Here is a 15,770-nt window from a genome sequence, read left to right on the forward strand (position 1 = left end):
TCGACCGATAGCTGGAAACAACAGCCGCCAATGTTTTCTATTCTACTTTGACGACGACGGTAGATATCTTCCCATTCGACGCCCACGAGGAGGAACTTCCCGGTGAGTCGCCAAGTAAACACACACACGACATTCGCGCCACCCTTTGTACTTAACGCCGGAGCAGCGGGCCAGCCCCGGATTCGCCCGGCTCTCCCGAAGGTGCGTATATGTGCTGTCAGCTTGGTTGCTCCTTTTCATTCGCGCGTTCAGCAGCGTCCGCTGTTGTTCTCGCATCGTATTGCGATAAAAAATATTTGTACGGTGGCATGGAACTACTTAAAGGGACGGACAACCAATTTTAGATGCTACTTATTTTCTTTAGCGCGACGAAAAGGTCATCGTAGATCTTACCTGCGCGTCTAATGACGGATTGGTAACGGATAAAGCGTCGTCAAACATCTGCGCGTGGCAGCACATGCAAACAGTGAGCGTGCCGCGCACACATGCGCCATGGCAAGACATGCTCACTGGCTGAGAGTACCGCCAAGACACCACCGCCCATCACTTCTTTCACCTTGTAAGCATGCACAAAATAGATAACGATGTATATTCTATTCAGAACTAATTATGGCGTGCATGGCAGCATACGTGACTACGCACAGCCAAGTGATCGACTCCGCAATACAGCGTCAAGCCTCTTCTGCTATAGGCTGCGCGACATATCAGCTTTTTGTTACTTTTACACGTGATTTAGACATATAAGTCCTACCGACAACGTGAAAAGAATGCAGTAATCTCTAAATATGATTCACGTTTTTTTTTTCATTTCTACCAGGATCTGTACATATTCCCACGTTCTGGCCAGTTGTTGGTCCCTTCAACTTACATCGCCGTGGTGCATGCATGACGTGAGAAAGTAGCACTGATTTTAGCATAGTTGTAATAAATGTACATATATGCGAAGCATTCTTGGAAGAAAAGCGACGTGAGTGATTTTATCGCGTGCTAACAAGGACGCCTAAGAAGCAGTATATACTTCAGAAAAACAATCATGTGTATATCAACATTTTCACTTGAATGAAGAAAAATCCTTGTTAGTTATGTTAAGAAAATTGTTGAGTAGCTAGTTCTCTAAAAAGAACTAAACGTGATTGTTTGTCCGAAAATTGCTGCATACGTTTTGTTTTAATTATCTCGGTGAAAGTTACCGGCAAAACAAAAATGCAGGCGACGTTTCTTTCAATACTTCACTCACACAACTATCATAAACGTATCAGCCAGGTGGTCAAGAAAAGCGCGAGACCCCCCCCCCCCCCCCCCTGAGAAAAGTTGGGGGGGGGGGGGCTGAGCCCTCCCACATTTGACAGTGGTCACTGTCGGCTGCACCCTGGGGAAACCAACAACTAAGGCGAAGTTTTCCTCCACCACAGTATTCACTCAATTACATTGTAACGAGAAAATGAAAATGTTACCGGGGAATGTTTTAATATGGAAACAAATTTCCGAAATTTCCGTTGTGACAATTGTCCTTGAAGGCTCCGTGCGGTGCGATACTGGCTACAACTGATGTTAACTGGACATGACTTGCATCTGTGTAGCCGGAGGACATTGTTTATCTTCTTGTTATAAATTTATATAGCTAGCGTAGTAACCGTAATCACTTTGCACCAACTTGATGCCTGCACAGGACCCTTACCAAAGCAGATTCAGTGCCTTGCGTGGTTCTTTCGTAGAATACATGTCTGCCACACGAAATTCTGGGTTTTGATTCCTTCTGGAACCTGATCTTTATTCTTTGCACTCATTGTATCAACGCTGCCAATGCCAGATTTTTTAAAGGTTCTCGAGTTTAAATTGCCGACGTCTGATGTCGCTGCTCCTAGGTAGATACAAACTTTAAGGCGCATACCCGCATGCCGCAGCCCGTACGGGTATGTGAGACATGACTGAAAGAAAGAGTTTCGTGACGTACACATGATTTGCACGTTACGTCGGCAGCATACACACCTTCTCGTGCTTTCGTGCCCCCCTACCATGCCCGGATTTCGGTCAGTACTGAAGTGATGAGGCAAATACGAGAGTACCAAGACGTAGCTAACGAGATATGTAGATATGTAGATATAAACGCTATTGGTTTATATCTGTATGTATGTATGTATGTATGTATGTATGTATGTATGTATGTATGTATGTATGTATGTATGTATGTATGTATGTATGTATGTATGTATGTATGTAGGTATGTAGGTAGGTAGGTAGGTAGGTAGGTAGGTAGGTAGGTAGGTAGGTAGGTAGGTAGGTAGGTAGGTAGGTAGGTAGGTACTTGCGAGTGTGTGCATGACGAGCATTCTTATAAATGCAATCTTCTCTCAATTAAGGCAATTCACTCAAATATTGAACAACAGTGAGGCGGATGTCATCCGCCATTCATTCTCCCAGTTCCTAATCCGTCTTCCTCTTTTCGCCCTGATCCTGTGCCTTTGACGCTTCAGACATTGACCGCTGCAATGACATCACAGGCACCCGCTCAAGCCCCCTCGCTATTCACAAGTTACTGGCGTGGTTGATACGCCAGTTACCAAAGATAAACTGTTATGATTCCTTAAGCAAGTGGAGCTCTCAGCAGCCAGTCGCAACAGAATCAGTCAGACCTTTAGGCATAGTAGCAGTGGCGTTCCAGTAGCATTTCACAAATCGTTAAGAACCTTATATGCACACTGACGGCATTCATCTTTTTCACAATTTTTTTTCTTACAGTTCCTTCGGTAAGCAACCTCACATTCCCCCGCGACACTCATCTCTAGTCGCTCCGGTCACCGGCAACAAGTGGTGCGCCCGCGTGCCCGCACAATCACTACTTCGTTTTCATTATTTTTTTTTTCGTGCAGCAGCAGACTGTAACGGCCCTTCCAACGACATCACAGCCGTAACCTGTCTCTCCACATTTTTTTACCACCATAATAGATGATTTACTACATTATTAAAGTATGCCTCTTATTTTTTTTTTGTATGTACGTATACTGACCCTTTACGTAATACCCTTTGAATGGAACCTTAAAAAATTACATTGTTGAGAAAAAAATTGATGAAATGAACAAAATTAGACGACGGGGAAGAAAAGCCGAAAGGAAAGAGCCTTTTGCTTTGTCATACCCCGCTGTTCGCGTAGTCTTGTACCACGCACCAACTAGCCTGACGACAAGTTTTACGAATGAAGTGAAATTTTTCCGCAGACAAACCCCACAATGGGCCCATGGATTTTCGTATTAATGGGCGTTCTGGCTTCAGCCAAGGGGGGTCAGTTCAGCCAGAGACTGGAAGGGCCCGTCACAGCGTACGGCTGGGTACCGCTTGTTCCAGTGTCCACCAGGCCAGTGCCACAGAGCGGACGCGTGTACGCAACGACTCCGTACCAAGAAAACTCGCCGCAGGTTTATCGACAAGCGAACGGTGGGCCGAATGGTGACGCTCCGAGGCAGCTGAGCGCCAACAGTCCCCAGTCGAGGACCGTCACAGCCTCCATCACGTGGCCACGGGACCACCCAGGGCAGCTTCCTCAGGACGAAGTGGTCGGTCCGGGACAATCGAGTGAAGACGTCGCCGTTCCGGAAACGAACCCGCCCCTCCTGACCAGCGGCCGTCCCGATGACCGAATAGTCGAAACGACGCTGAGGACGCCACCGTCTCACGGCTACGTCGTCGCCCTCGTGAAAAAGCCGAACCATCTCAAGTCCTACTTCAAGTCTAAGGTCCCCGAGGCAGTGAAAGACGACCAACCAGCCTTCTTCGTGTACGTACCACCCAACAGACAAAATCCCTCGTCAAGCGCGCCCCAACTGAGAGCCAACAATGGAGGAACTTCGCAGGCCAGTGCTGCCCCGATGTTCTTGAGACAGCCCTACTCAGTTACCACGCTGAGAAGCCCGACAGTCTTTGTCTACGTTCCTCCGGAGTTGAGCGCTCCACTTGTGCTCCCCGTGAACCCGTCCCTGAACGCACTGCTGGAACAGTCAAAGTATCTGCCCAAAACATTCATAGACTCATCGCTGAACGCACCCTGGTTCTCCCAGAGCCTCGAAGCTCCACCCGAGGAGATCATTAAGCTCACTCTGTCCCAAGCGGAAAAGTGGGCCTAGTATATGTGAATAAAATACATTTCTGAAACGGCTTGGCTGTGTTCCCATCACAGAGCAGCGACAAATGTGCTCCCTGCGGTTGCAATTAGTAACTCTGTGCCGTGCCATACGAGAATAATTATTTAATAAAAACATTCTAAGTATTTACTTTATAACAAACACCACCACTCAGTTTGAAATCAAGTCAATCTATAAGGACCCGTGGTTCCCGCTCCTTTCGTGGGCCCATTTTTCTTGGCTACGAAGCGATTTTGAGGAATATCTTCAATGCCGTCGGCCATTTGATCCTCCTCCACTCTGAGTAAAACTTAACTGCCAGCCGTACAACTGTAAATTCATTACGACCCAGTTTATAGATTCATCACGCTCTTTTACAACCCGCATTGTTAGGCGAGGTCTTGATGCGAAAAACGACGCATCTGTGTCGGTTTAGGCAACGTGAGTTAAGAACACTCATCCGGGTCACGAAGACCTCCCGTCATAACCTTCTGCAGTGCATATGTTCTCGAAGTTACTACTTCACGAACGTTTTCCTGCCACTATGGCAGGGCTGCATATTGTCGCTCTCGCCCTTCTGTTGGCCATCACTATCTGCAATACAGCAAGCGAAGATTCTCCGAATCAAAACGGTACCTCGCAAATGAGGGCGTGTTACTATCCAAACGGTGAGTGATCTTTTTTTTTAAGAAAAAAATAAATGAAGCAGTGGTCACAATTTCTTAGTGAGGGCTACGCCTTTCTTCGCGTGGTTGTAAGGATATGCAAGGATATCATATAGTTGAAATCACGAAGAAGAAATGAACATGGGCCGGGCACGTAGCGCGCAAACAGGATAATGGCTGTTCATTAAGGGTAACTAACTGGATTCCCAGAGAAGGCAAGCGGGTTAGGGGGAGACAGAAGGTTAGGTGGGCAGATGAGATTAAGAAATGTGCGATTATAAAATGGCAGCAGCAAGCACAAGACCGGAACACACACACACACACACACACACACACACACACACACACACACACACACACACACACACACACACACACACACACACACATATATATATATATATATATATATATATATATATATATATATATATATATATATATATATATATATATATATATAAAGCACGAATCGAACCTACGACCTTCGAATAATATTCGAAGGTCGTAGGTTTGATTCCTGCTCACGGCAAGTTATTTTTTCACCCACTTTTCTTTATTGTTATTTAGATTACATTGGTTCTAATAACTTCCCATATACATTCCTTGGCATTACTGTCTGTTAGATCTCATTAATTTAGTGTCAAAACACGGAAAAACCACCCCTTAGGTACACACTTCTTTCCCATATATATATATATATATATATATATATATATATATATATATATATATATATATATATATATATATATATATATATATATATATATATATATATATATATATATATATATATATATATATATATATATATATATATATATATATATATATATATATATATATATATATATATATATATATATATATATATATATATATATATATATATATATATATATATATATATATATATATATATATATATATATATATATATATATATATATATATATATATAGGCAGGCATGGTGGTTGAGTGGCCGTAGCGTTGCATATAGTCTAGTAGATCCTCCGTGAGCGGTCACAACGTGGTTTATTTCGACGTTTCGGCCTAGAGTCTGGCCTTCATCAGGAATAAAATTATTCCTGATGAATTATTCCTTCATCAGGAAATTTTATTCCTGATGAAGGCCAGACTCTAGGCCGAAACGTCGAAATAAACCACGTTGCGACCGCTCACGGAGGATCTACTAGACTATATATATATGTTGTGTGTGTGTGTGTGTGTGTGTGTGTGTGTGTGTGTGTGTGTGTGTGTGTGTGTGTGTGTGTGTGTGTGTGTGTGTGTGTGTGTGTGTGTGTGTGTGTGTGTGTGTGGTGAAAAAGAAGGTGTGATTGGATCCAGTGGAAACTTGAATACCAAGAAGTGGAGGACGGGCAAAACGAAAACTTTTATTTTTCCTACGTTTCAGAGCCGAGGACCGACCTTCGTCAGGGCCCTGATGAAGGCCGGTCCGCGGCTGAAACGTAGAAAAAATAAACGTTTTCGTTTTGCCCGTCCTCCACTTCTTGGTATATATATATATATATATATATATATATATATATATATATATATATATATATATATATATATATATATATATATATATATATATATATATATATATATATATATATATATATATATATACTTTGAAATATTATAGTGCGCGCTAATTATTCATCACAAATATTGGTGTGGTGTCTCCAAAAGATCATAACAACACTTTCATCGATTTGCGTTTTTTTTTAGGAGCCATATGCCGAGTACTTTCTCTAATGAAAACGTTTGCTTCGAGTCTAGTGTGTGGAGTTCCCGTTCGAGCCACCGTCTATGTGTGCCGTGTTTGTTACATTCGAGCGACAGGTGATATTCATCTGTGTCATTGTGGCCGCAAGAACATGTTGACGATGGTGTACGCTGAATTCAAAATTTCTTAGAGTTCTGAGTCATCACGTATATGTCTGTAGTTAAAGAAGCACTCCAACTCTTTATGGGGTCATTGTACTCTCAGCTGAAAGTCACGTGACACCATAAGAGAGTTAAAGTGTACGTATCTTTAAAAGGGTACTAAATTGAAACAATGGCATGGTTTAGAGTGATAAGCTGTACTTTGAGAACCTAATGTCGCAAGTTTCGCTATCATAAGTTCATTATTAGCGGAGAACGTCGAGGTTTGAGTTTGAGTTTGAGTTTATTCAACCACGTGACAAGTACACGAAGGACAAGTACACGAAGGTTGAAGTTTATTTTCAAATATGGCGTCGTAATCTCCACACGTATTTGGCCGCATTGGCTCCATGAAATTTCTTGTAACTAAATATATCAACTGTGAAGTGCGCGTTGATGGCGTTTACACGCAAACCAATGACGCCATACCCTGTTTACATCAATGGGCAGAGTGTCAAATATGCACGGACGCATCGTTTCCTGGGCATAATAATCGACAGAAGTCTTTCGTGGAGCCCACATTGTGCGTACTTGAAGAAGAGACTGCTATCTATTGTGCATATCATGAAATTCTTGTGTGGTAAAGCATGGGGAACTTCTGTGGCCTCCATGCTACAGCTGTACAGGGCCCTATTTCTGGGTCTATTGCGCTACAGCCTGCCGGTACTGACTAACACTTGCAAATCGAATACTCATTCATTGGAGAGTTTGCAGGGTCAGGCACTGCGTATCTGCCTAGGACTGCCCCGATGCGCTTCTACTTATGCCACAATCATGCTTGGCAAAGACCATCCGGTCAGGACATATATAGTTGTGGATTGCCTCAGAGCGCACATTCGACATGCTAGCCGTGTCCCCGACCACCACTTGGCCCTTCTACCTTCCGGAAGACCACGTGCTACGTTTTCAGACGTCATAGCTAAGCACCTAAACAGCATTCCATCAGGATATACGCCAGCTGCGAGAACGGCATGCCCTTTGTGGTGCCTCGACCAGCCGCAAGTACGTCTAGAAATTCCGGGAATCAAAAAGAAAAGCAGTCACTCTAGAGTAGCATTGAAGCAAGCAACACTGCTATTATTACATGAGTTGTACTTAGACCGAACGCAGATATACACTGATGGGTCCGTCTCATCCAGCAGCTCATCAGGTGCCGCTGTAATTCCGGCTGCAGAAATGACAATCAAGTGTAAGTTGTCGCATATGACTACATCTACGGCATCAGAGCTTGCAGCTATAAGGGCTGCTTTACAATATCTCGTTCAAGAACGTCCAGGAAAATGGGTCATATTCTGTGATTCGAAGGCAGCGCTTCAGAGTTTGCAGTCTGCCATGCGTAGGAGGAGCCATGACCAACTGGTACAAGAAATAAGACATTGCCATCATGAAGCTCTAGCACGAGGGCATGATATTATATATCAATGGCTGCCTGGACATATCGGTATTACCGGAAATCAATTAGCCGATGATGCAGCCCGCTCAGCCCATGAAGAAACCCGTGTAGTCCCGATTCCTCTATCAAGGAATGATGCAGCAAGACAACTTTACCTGCTGGCTCGAGATCTCACACGCACGTTTTGGTCGTCTACCAGCTTCCAAAGGTGTCAATTTTATGAACTGGATCCTTCGCTCAAGCTAAAGCTACCATCACACCTTTCCCGCTCCGATGCGACACTGTTATGCCGCCTTTGGTTGGGTGTTGCATTCACAAAGGCGTACTACTTTCGCATTGGTATGGCAGACACTCCTACATGTGACTACTGCGGAGATGAAGAGACCATCGAACACGTCCTGTGCAGCTGCGCTTGCTACGACACACAGCGATGCCAGCTACGGATGGTTTTGAATCGACTTGACCCCGGACCATTTTGTGTGCAGAAGATACTAGGACCTTGGGCATCTGCCTCAGTTGCGCAGAAAGCAACTAAAGCACTGCTACTTTACCTTAAGTCAACAAACCTGAGCGACCGCCTGTAAACTGTGTGTGCTCCCCGAGTGTGCTCGTGATTGTGTGTACCTTCTCATCTTTCTGCAACTTCTTTTCTCCCCTTTATCCCCTCCCCAGTGCAGGGTAGCAAACCGGATGTGCGTCTGGTTAACCTCCCTGCCTTTCCTTGCATCTTTATCTCTCTCTTGTAACTTCGTATATTAATTCTGCATAGATTATGGCACAAACAGACGGCAATGTAGTACATCTTCACTGATTAGATTTTACGTAGCAACCAGTAGACGCCTTCAAAGTTTGTGATGTCACGGTGTTTGGCGTGGGAATCTCAAGATGGCGTCTCTACCCACATTTACTTTTCGCGCGTTTTCTCGCCTATCAAGTGTCGTCTCGCGGTAAGCGTGGTGTTTTCTGGACTTTGAACTTTACTAAATGCAAGAACTAGTTTTTCTCGTTAGTTTCCCTTTAAAGAGAGTCGTGGCAAGTCAGGACCACCCGAAAGGAGTCCCAGGTATTCGTTGTTTTTTTTTTAGTGTGAGAAATGTTGCATTTCTGCAGGACCACACGATGATGACAAGTGCTTGGACTTCCGGGATCGTTGGATCAACGAGTCCACGTGCGAGAGCAACGAGACGGTGAGGTCATCCTGGCGTTGACGCCCCATCCGTGGGAGGCACGCTTCTTGCTGTTGCTTCACTAGCTTTCCTCGGAGCTAGGACGAGAATTTTGGGACTTGATTCTCGATGTATCCACCTAATAGATTATCCACGTCGGCCTCCAGAAGCGCACCCCCTGTTTCTGGTTTTTCTTCCACGGCGTCATTTTAAGTTCCCTAAGCTTTCAAAACTCTCCACAGAATTGAAGAGGCTGTGTTCCGATTCCGGACAGCATCGAAGGCACTCTACGCTGACTGCATGCTTAGAAGACGAGCCCATGTCAGAGTCCGTGGAACAGAACGCGTTTAGAAGACATCTACACGACGTGACGTCACCTCGCGTCGAGAAAAGAAAGCTAAGAGAAACAAAAGTAATTGTTTTGTTATAGCTCATTTCGTGTTCAAGTGTACAAAAATTGAACGTTGCTCACGGGAGAGTCTAGTTGCACCTCAACAGTTCGGGGTCACGTGACCAAGGTAAACGTCACATATGACGTCAAAGGTAAAGTGATCGGCTCCAACTGGCACTGAACTGGCTACATCTTGTCAAATGAGTTTGAGGTCACTTGTCTTGTGGTTGTCATGCACGCTGCGCAGTTCGTTAACTTGGCGGCTTGATTCATAGTTTGCCTCATTGCGCCGTGGTACCCCGTTTTCTTCCACATTGTACAAATTCACACCGCGGGGTAAATCGCCTGAAGAGTAATAATATTTGTCAGAGTTTAAAATACCTAAAGCAGATAAGATTATTGGGGACGCCGTAGTGGAGGGTTGTGGTAATTTCCACCACCATGGGGTTCTTAACTTGCCCATGAAATCTGAGCACGCGGGTATCAAACATATTTGCCTCCATCAAAAATGCTACCGGCACGGATTACACCGAACGACCTTCACAAAGATCACCTAGGCAAGAGAACAGAGCGAGCGCTCGTCTCACTGGCGAGTCGTGTGTTGCCGTGCGTAACGTAGAACAACAGGTCAGCACATTTCTCTAAAACACTGAAAAGGCACGCTCCGGACTGCACTGACGTCAAGTTCCTTGACCCCTGTAGTTGTGGACTGCTCACTGGTTACTTCAAAAATTAGAATCGTCTATATATTGTGTAACGCCCCGAGACAACCAAATGGCCATCGGGAAGACTCCGGGCTGTGCACCAGTAGACTTCAGTATATTCCTTTGATGTAAAAAGTATGGTGCTAAAACCCGTATCAGCAAGTGCCGGCAAACATGTTCTTAAGTATGTTAACCGTCCCACAACAGGGTGCCTACATGACTGGCCGTTCATGTAGGCTCCTCAAACACAACACACTTGGCACTCCCCTGGACAAGACTGATTACTATCCTACCTACACAACAGCACAGGACACGTCCAGGAGAGACTTCGATTACGCAGGCTTCGATTACCGGGCTCTTTAATCCGACAGGGCACGCAGCGGGCAAGCGTATATTGATGGCAACAAAACGCGCCTTCTCCACCTGCTAAGCTTTTGTCTCTTTCATAAAAAAAAAACTCTTCCCCCCCCCCTTTTTTTTTTGTCTCTTCACCTCAAAGTTGCTTGACAAGGCGTAGCCAGTTGCAGCCGATCGCTTTTTCAGCGACGGCACATCTGACGTTTAACCTTGGGTCACGTGACCCCGAGCTGTTGAGGTGCAAATAGACTCTTCCGTTGCTCCCATTGACCATCTGGAAAAACGTCTGCAGGCTTGTGTGCAGACGACCATTCCGGCGAGATCCGAGCAGTTCTCTGACCCGCAATCTTGTTTAGACAGCAAAGTTGCTTGCATCGTTTTTGACTACGATGCTGTCTTCTTGAAGCTGTCTGTTTTGCCGGCCACGTGAAAGTTGGAATGGGACTGCAGATGACCGCCGTCTTCTTAGCTGTCTATATACGGTAAGTATTGGACCTCACCTCGACGGAATGCGCTTTCAACGCTTTCGGACTCACATCTCGGAGGCCGTGCATAAACTTTGATGTCGTTAGCTTTTGCATAAGGTTTAAAGAAGTCGCCCGGCCGCCTGACGCACCTCTATGTCGGCACGCATTACCTGCATCATTATCAAACACCTGAACACGTTCATACGTAAATTCAGACTAGTCAACTTTGTTTAGGTGTCCTGTTGCTGTATATTTCATTATTTTTTTCTCTTTACACTGGGAATGTGCTGGCAGGTTTGGTTCATCGACGTGGTCAAGCACGTCATGACGTAACGGCTCACTGCATTTTCGACTAACTGAACGCGCTTCGCCGAAGTGAGTATGCTCACTAAGTAGGCTACAGTCACGCTATGAAAGTTAAAAGAACGTTATTAGAATAAATGCGATGCGAAAAATGCGCTTCCGCGGGTGGTTCATGACTATGGCAGCCGGACACACAAGCTGAGTGAAATGCGCAGTTTACTAAAAGCGTAGTTAGCTTGTCAATCATATCCTCGTCATCGACCTTTGTGATTATGTTTGAAAACGAAGACAACTCTCTTGTAGAGTCATAATATTGCGAGAAGTTTGTAACAAATTTCAAATAAGCTAATTTTGCAATAAGTGACTTATCCTGCGAGAAATACAAACTCTCTAAGAAAAAAAGTGCTTCGAGCCTTTTTCGAAATTTCTGGATTGTCACGTATACGACTTTCTATAAGAAGGCTCTCAACGCTCTTGTAGGGTTCATTATACTCCCTTCTCAATGTAGTGTTATATTTCCAAAGAAATTTAACGTGTCTCTTCAACTCTTTTGTGGGAGTAATTATACTCTCTCCTGAGAGTAATGTTACTGTATGAACACTCGTTGTTGAACTAGTTGGTGCATTGCTTGAGAAAAAATTCCAACCATAAAAATAACGAACAAAGGAAGCAGAGAAGGAGACAGGAAAGCGGGTAGACTACCAACTGTTTATTCACGTACGCGTGATATATTCACTCATGCGGTCACATGGTCAAGCTACAGGCTCTTAACAAAAATTGCAAAATACAATAGACTGATGCACAATCACTCAATGCAATCTTCGCCATACATGGGCAGCACGCACGTCACGTTCGGGAACGAGAGGACCGCCATGTTGCAAACAAACGCAGCTGCCTGAAAACGTAGTCAGGAGTTTTGCAGTGGCGAAATCGTGTCTTCGGTCACGCTACCGGCTTCACCAGGACTATGTTTGCAGTTTTGAATTCACAATATTACCCGCCACGTTGGTCTAGTGGCTAAGGCACTCAGCTGCTGACCCGCAGGTCGCGGAATGGAATCGCGGCCGCATTTTCGGTGGAGGCGAAAATGCTTGGACCCGTATGCTTCGATTCAGGTGGACGTTGAAGAACAACATATGGTCGAAATTTCCGTAGCCCTCAACTAGGCGACGTCTCTCACAATCATATAGTGGTTTTGGGACAACGTTGAACCCCAATCCGGGACTGTAGTCATCCCTTCATCACAAGTAAGGGTGTTTTTGAGTTATGTACAAGTTTGCCACGTTTACTTACGTGATCACGTCGCTTTCTCTAGAATGCCAACTATATATAGATTCACAGCGTTGTACAGCCGACCTTTTCCACTTGAAAAGACGCATCTCGTGTTGTTAAATGAGGCTAACAGTGAATGATATGTGAACGTGTCTTCTTTTAACCCGCCAATTTATATAGGACGACGCAAACCGCGACTGTGAACCGAGCGTATACTGGTTGCTGGGTTACGACCCTTATGACCAGACTACTGCCACAGCATCAGCGCGATTTCACTGCTCTAAAAAGGGAAGGACGAACACGATTGATTGATTGATTGATTGATTGATTGATTGATTGATTGATTGATTGATTGATATGTGGGGTTTAACGTCCCAAAACCACCATATGATTATGAGAGACGCCGTAGTGGAGGGCTCCGGAAATTTCGACCACCTGGGGTTCTTTAACGTTCACCCAAATCTGAGCACACGGGCTTACACGATTTCCGCCTCCATCGAAAATGCAGCCGGGATTCGATCCCGCGACCGGTGGGTCAGCATCCGAGAACCCTATAGCCACATGACCACTGCGGCGGGGGAAGGACGAACACGCTGGATGCAGTCGCAACGGGCACGCCGTCCACGGAATCGGGAACATCACTTGAACGTAGACGCAGAACCAGAGCGGGATGAACCATCAGCAGTACATAGATCCCATGAAACCGTAGCTCTCGAGAGGAAAATAAACCAAGCATTGAGACACTACTGAAACGAGCAAAACTGTGGTGACATCTGAACATGGGCGTAGGCAGGAGCGTGCGAAAGGGGCATTAGCGCCTCCCAAACAACACCGAAATTTCTCCCACCATGATGCAACACGGGTTCGCACTCCTCACTACAAAATCAAGTCGAAGCCCATGTTTGACTTCAACCGCGGGAAAAAGCTTCGTAACTCCGCTCGATTAGAACGACGACACGCTGTGATGAGAGCTGCTTTGCTGCTATGCTCTTCGCCTATCCTCAGCATGGTGAAGTAGTTGTGGCCGTTCAGCGACTTGCAGGCCTTCATCTGCGGGACGTCACTTGTAGAAAGCACCAGTAGCTGACGATGTCGCCGGGGGTCATGGAAGGCAGCAGATTGGTGTAGCTTCATACCGATGCACACTTCGTATGGGTTGATATGCCATCGCACATTTCAATTTTCGCTCGGTAGCGTACACAAGTCGGTCCCACAAGCTCTTCGCCGACGGGCAAAGCGCGGGCACGTTTTCTTTCGTTATATCGCACGAATGCCGCCGACAAGCTCCCAACCACCGGTAACTGCATGCACGCGCAGCCAGACTCAATGTTGAAAAACATGGCGGTCACTCACTTTTCCAGCCGGAAATGACGTCACGCGCAACGTTTTTTTTTTTTTTGTGGGCACCGCCATCTTGCTATCGGGTGGCCCTTTTCTGGTCTGGCAACCTATCTGGCATGCAAGAAGCTCGCTGTTTGCATAGAAGGTGAAACGTCTTCACATTGCGCAAGCTGTCTTGAAAAGGATTCATTGTAAGTAAGTGCTTAAATGTAATATTGTACATTGTAAAGCATACGAGACTTACAGTCGGCGCAGTTGCATACCTAATGTATTCACCAAGTAAAGCGCACCACTTTTAATGACGGGAACGGCACATGGTGTAACACACACCGACAAGCGCTAACCTTCAACAATGATTCATCAAAAGCCGAATTAAAAAATATGCATGAAAAATTGTGGCCATAAGGCACGTGTGAATGTGGAGGCATCAAGAAATGACAATTCCTTCCTGGATAATGATTGTGCGCTGACACAATCTTAGCCTGATTCATGGATGGCCGACTCAACGATAAACCGCGTGGTGTCATCTTGCCGGGTGCTCATGAAAAACATGGACGCGTGCCCCAAGATGTGCACCACGATGAAGGTGCGCGGAAATGACTTTATAGATGATCGACATTTCTGGAGCCCTCTACACCACGGCGTTTCTCGTAATCATGTCGTGGTGTTTCGACGTTAAACCTCAAACGTCATCGCTATTATAGGCTCGGCCAATCACCATTGGCTGTGCCGCTAATTTCTATTGACCAAAACAGCGATGCCTACTTATTATTTTTCGTTAGGGCACCAACGCGATTAGGCCCACAATACGCATAAATAATGGCAGACAACAACCATACAGTTGTATGTTATGTTGCTTTGTCTCAACTTATTTTGCCGAACTGTGTCAGAGATGTGATAAGCGAATTCAAACGATCGAGTCCTTCTTTTCCAGGATTTTGGCAATATGACAACGAGGGACATGCTGGTGTCAATGGGCTGCTTGGCATTGTTCGAAATCGATCTGAAGATGGCTGGATGGTGCGTAGACGCCGACTCGGTGAGCACCTAAAAAATGGGGGTTGGCGCAAAGTCTGACCCATGTAGTGATTTAATATGGAGTCCCACATTGATGGGGGACCCTGCGCAACGCTTACGCTTGACCATGTGAGAACGCTTGCACAGACGCCTTTCCTTTTAGTGCGGAGTAATTTAAGCTCGTCGTGCACCGTCTTATGACGCATAGTCATGCTATGGTCAATATAGACCTAAAACGAGGCTGACAGCGCTCAAAGCCGGTGCAACATAAACTAAGAAAGTAAAATATTACGAACTACAAAAATAACCCAGAATTAATTGCGAAAGGTTACGTAAAGTCACGTTTCGCGATCTCGTAAAATTAACGTGACGCGAAGCATGCGGAGGAAGGTGACCGTGTTGTAATTCGTTTATGGACAGCTTGCACGTGACGTCATAGAAACATGCCACCAACATGGTGGCTTCGACGATGACAAAGCCGTATAATCACGCGGCAATTGATCAGTGTGGTAACGACGTCGCTGGTACGTCATTGGGCATCTGTACATGAAAAACGAAGGATGCGAAGCCGGGATAACAATAACGTGACATCACGAAGTTCGTGTCCAACAATGTTAGTGAACCAACGTCGCTGTTTCAG

At 45.3% G+C, this 15,770-nt stretch overlaps 1 protein-coding gene across 2 annotated transcripts; it reads left to right on the forward strand.

Moving 5' to 3' along the window:
- On the forward strand, positions 1-4,150 carry LOC142765113 (uncharacterized). 2 transcript variants are annotated; one of them, XM_075865688.1, is made up of 2 exons: positions 1-102; positions 3,216-4,150. In XM_075865688.1, exon 2 carries the CDS (start codon positions 3,228-3,230, stop codon positions 4,116-4,118), a length of 891 nt encoding a protein of 296 aa, XP_075721803.1. In that variant the 5' UTR covers positions 1-102; positions 3,216-3,227; the 3' UTR covers positions 4,119-4,150. The 2 variants fall into 2 exon arrangements, with proteins under 2 accessions (XP_075721803.1, XP_075721802.1); XM_075865687.1 differs by having other exon boundaries at positions 52-201.
- The last annotated feature ends 11,620 nt before the right edge of the window (positions 4,151-15,770 follow it).

This window comes from Rhipicephalus microplus, chromosome 6, assembly GCF_043290135.1.
Source record: "Rhipicephalus microplus isolate Deutch F79 chromosome 6, USDA_Rmic, whole genome shotgun sequence".
In the NCBI taxonomy this organism is placed as follows: domain Eukaryota; kingdom Metazoa; phylum Arthropoda; class Arachnida; order Ixodida; family Ixodidae; genus Rhipicephalus; species Rhipicephalus microplus.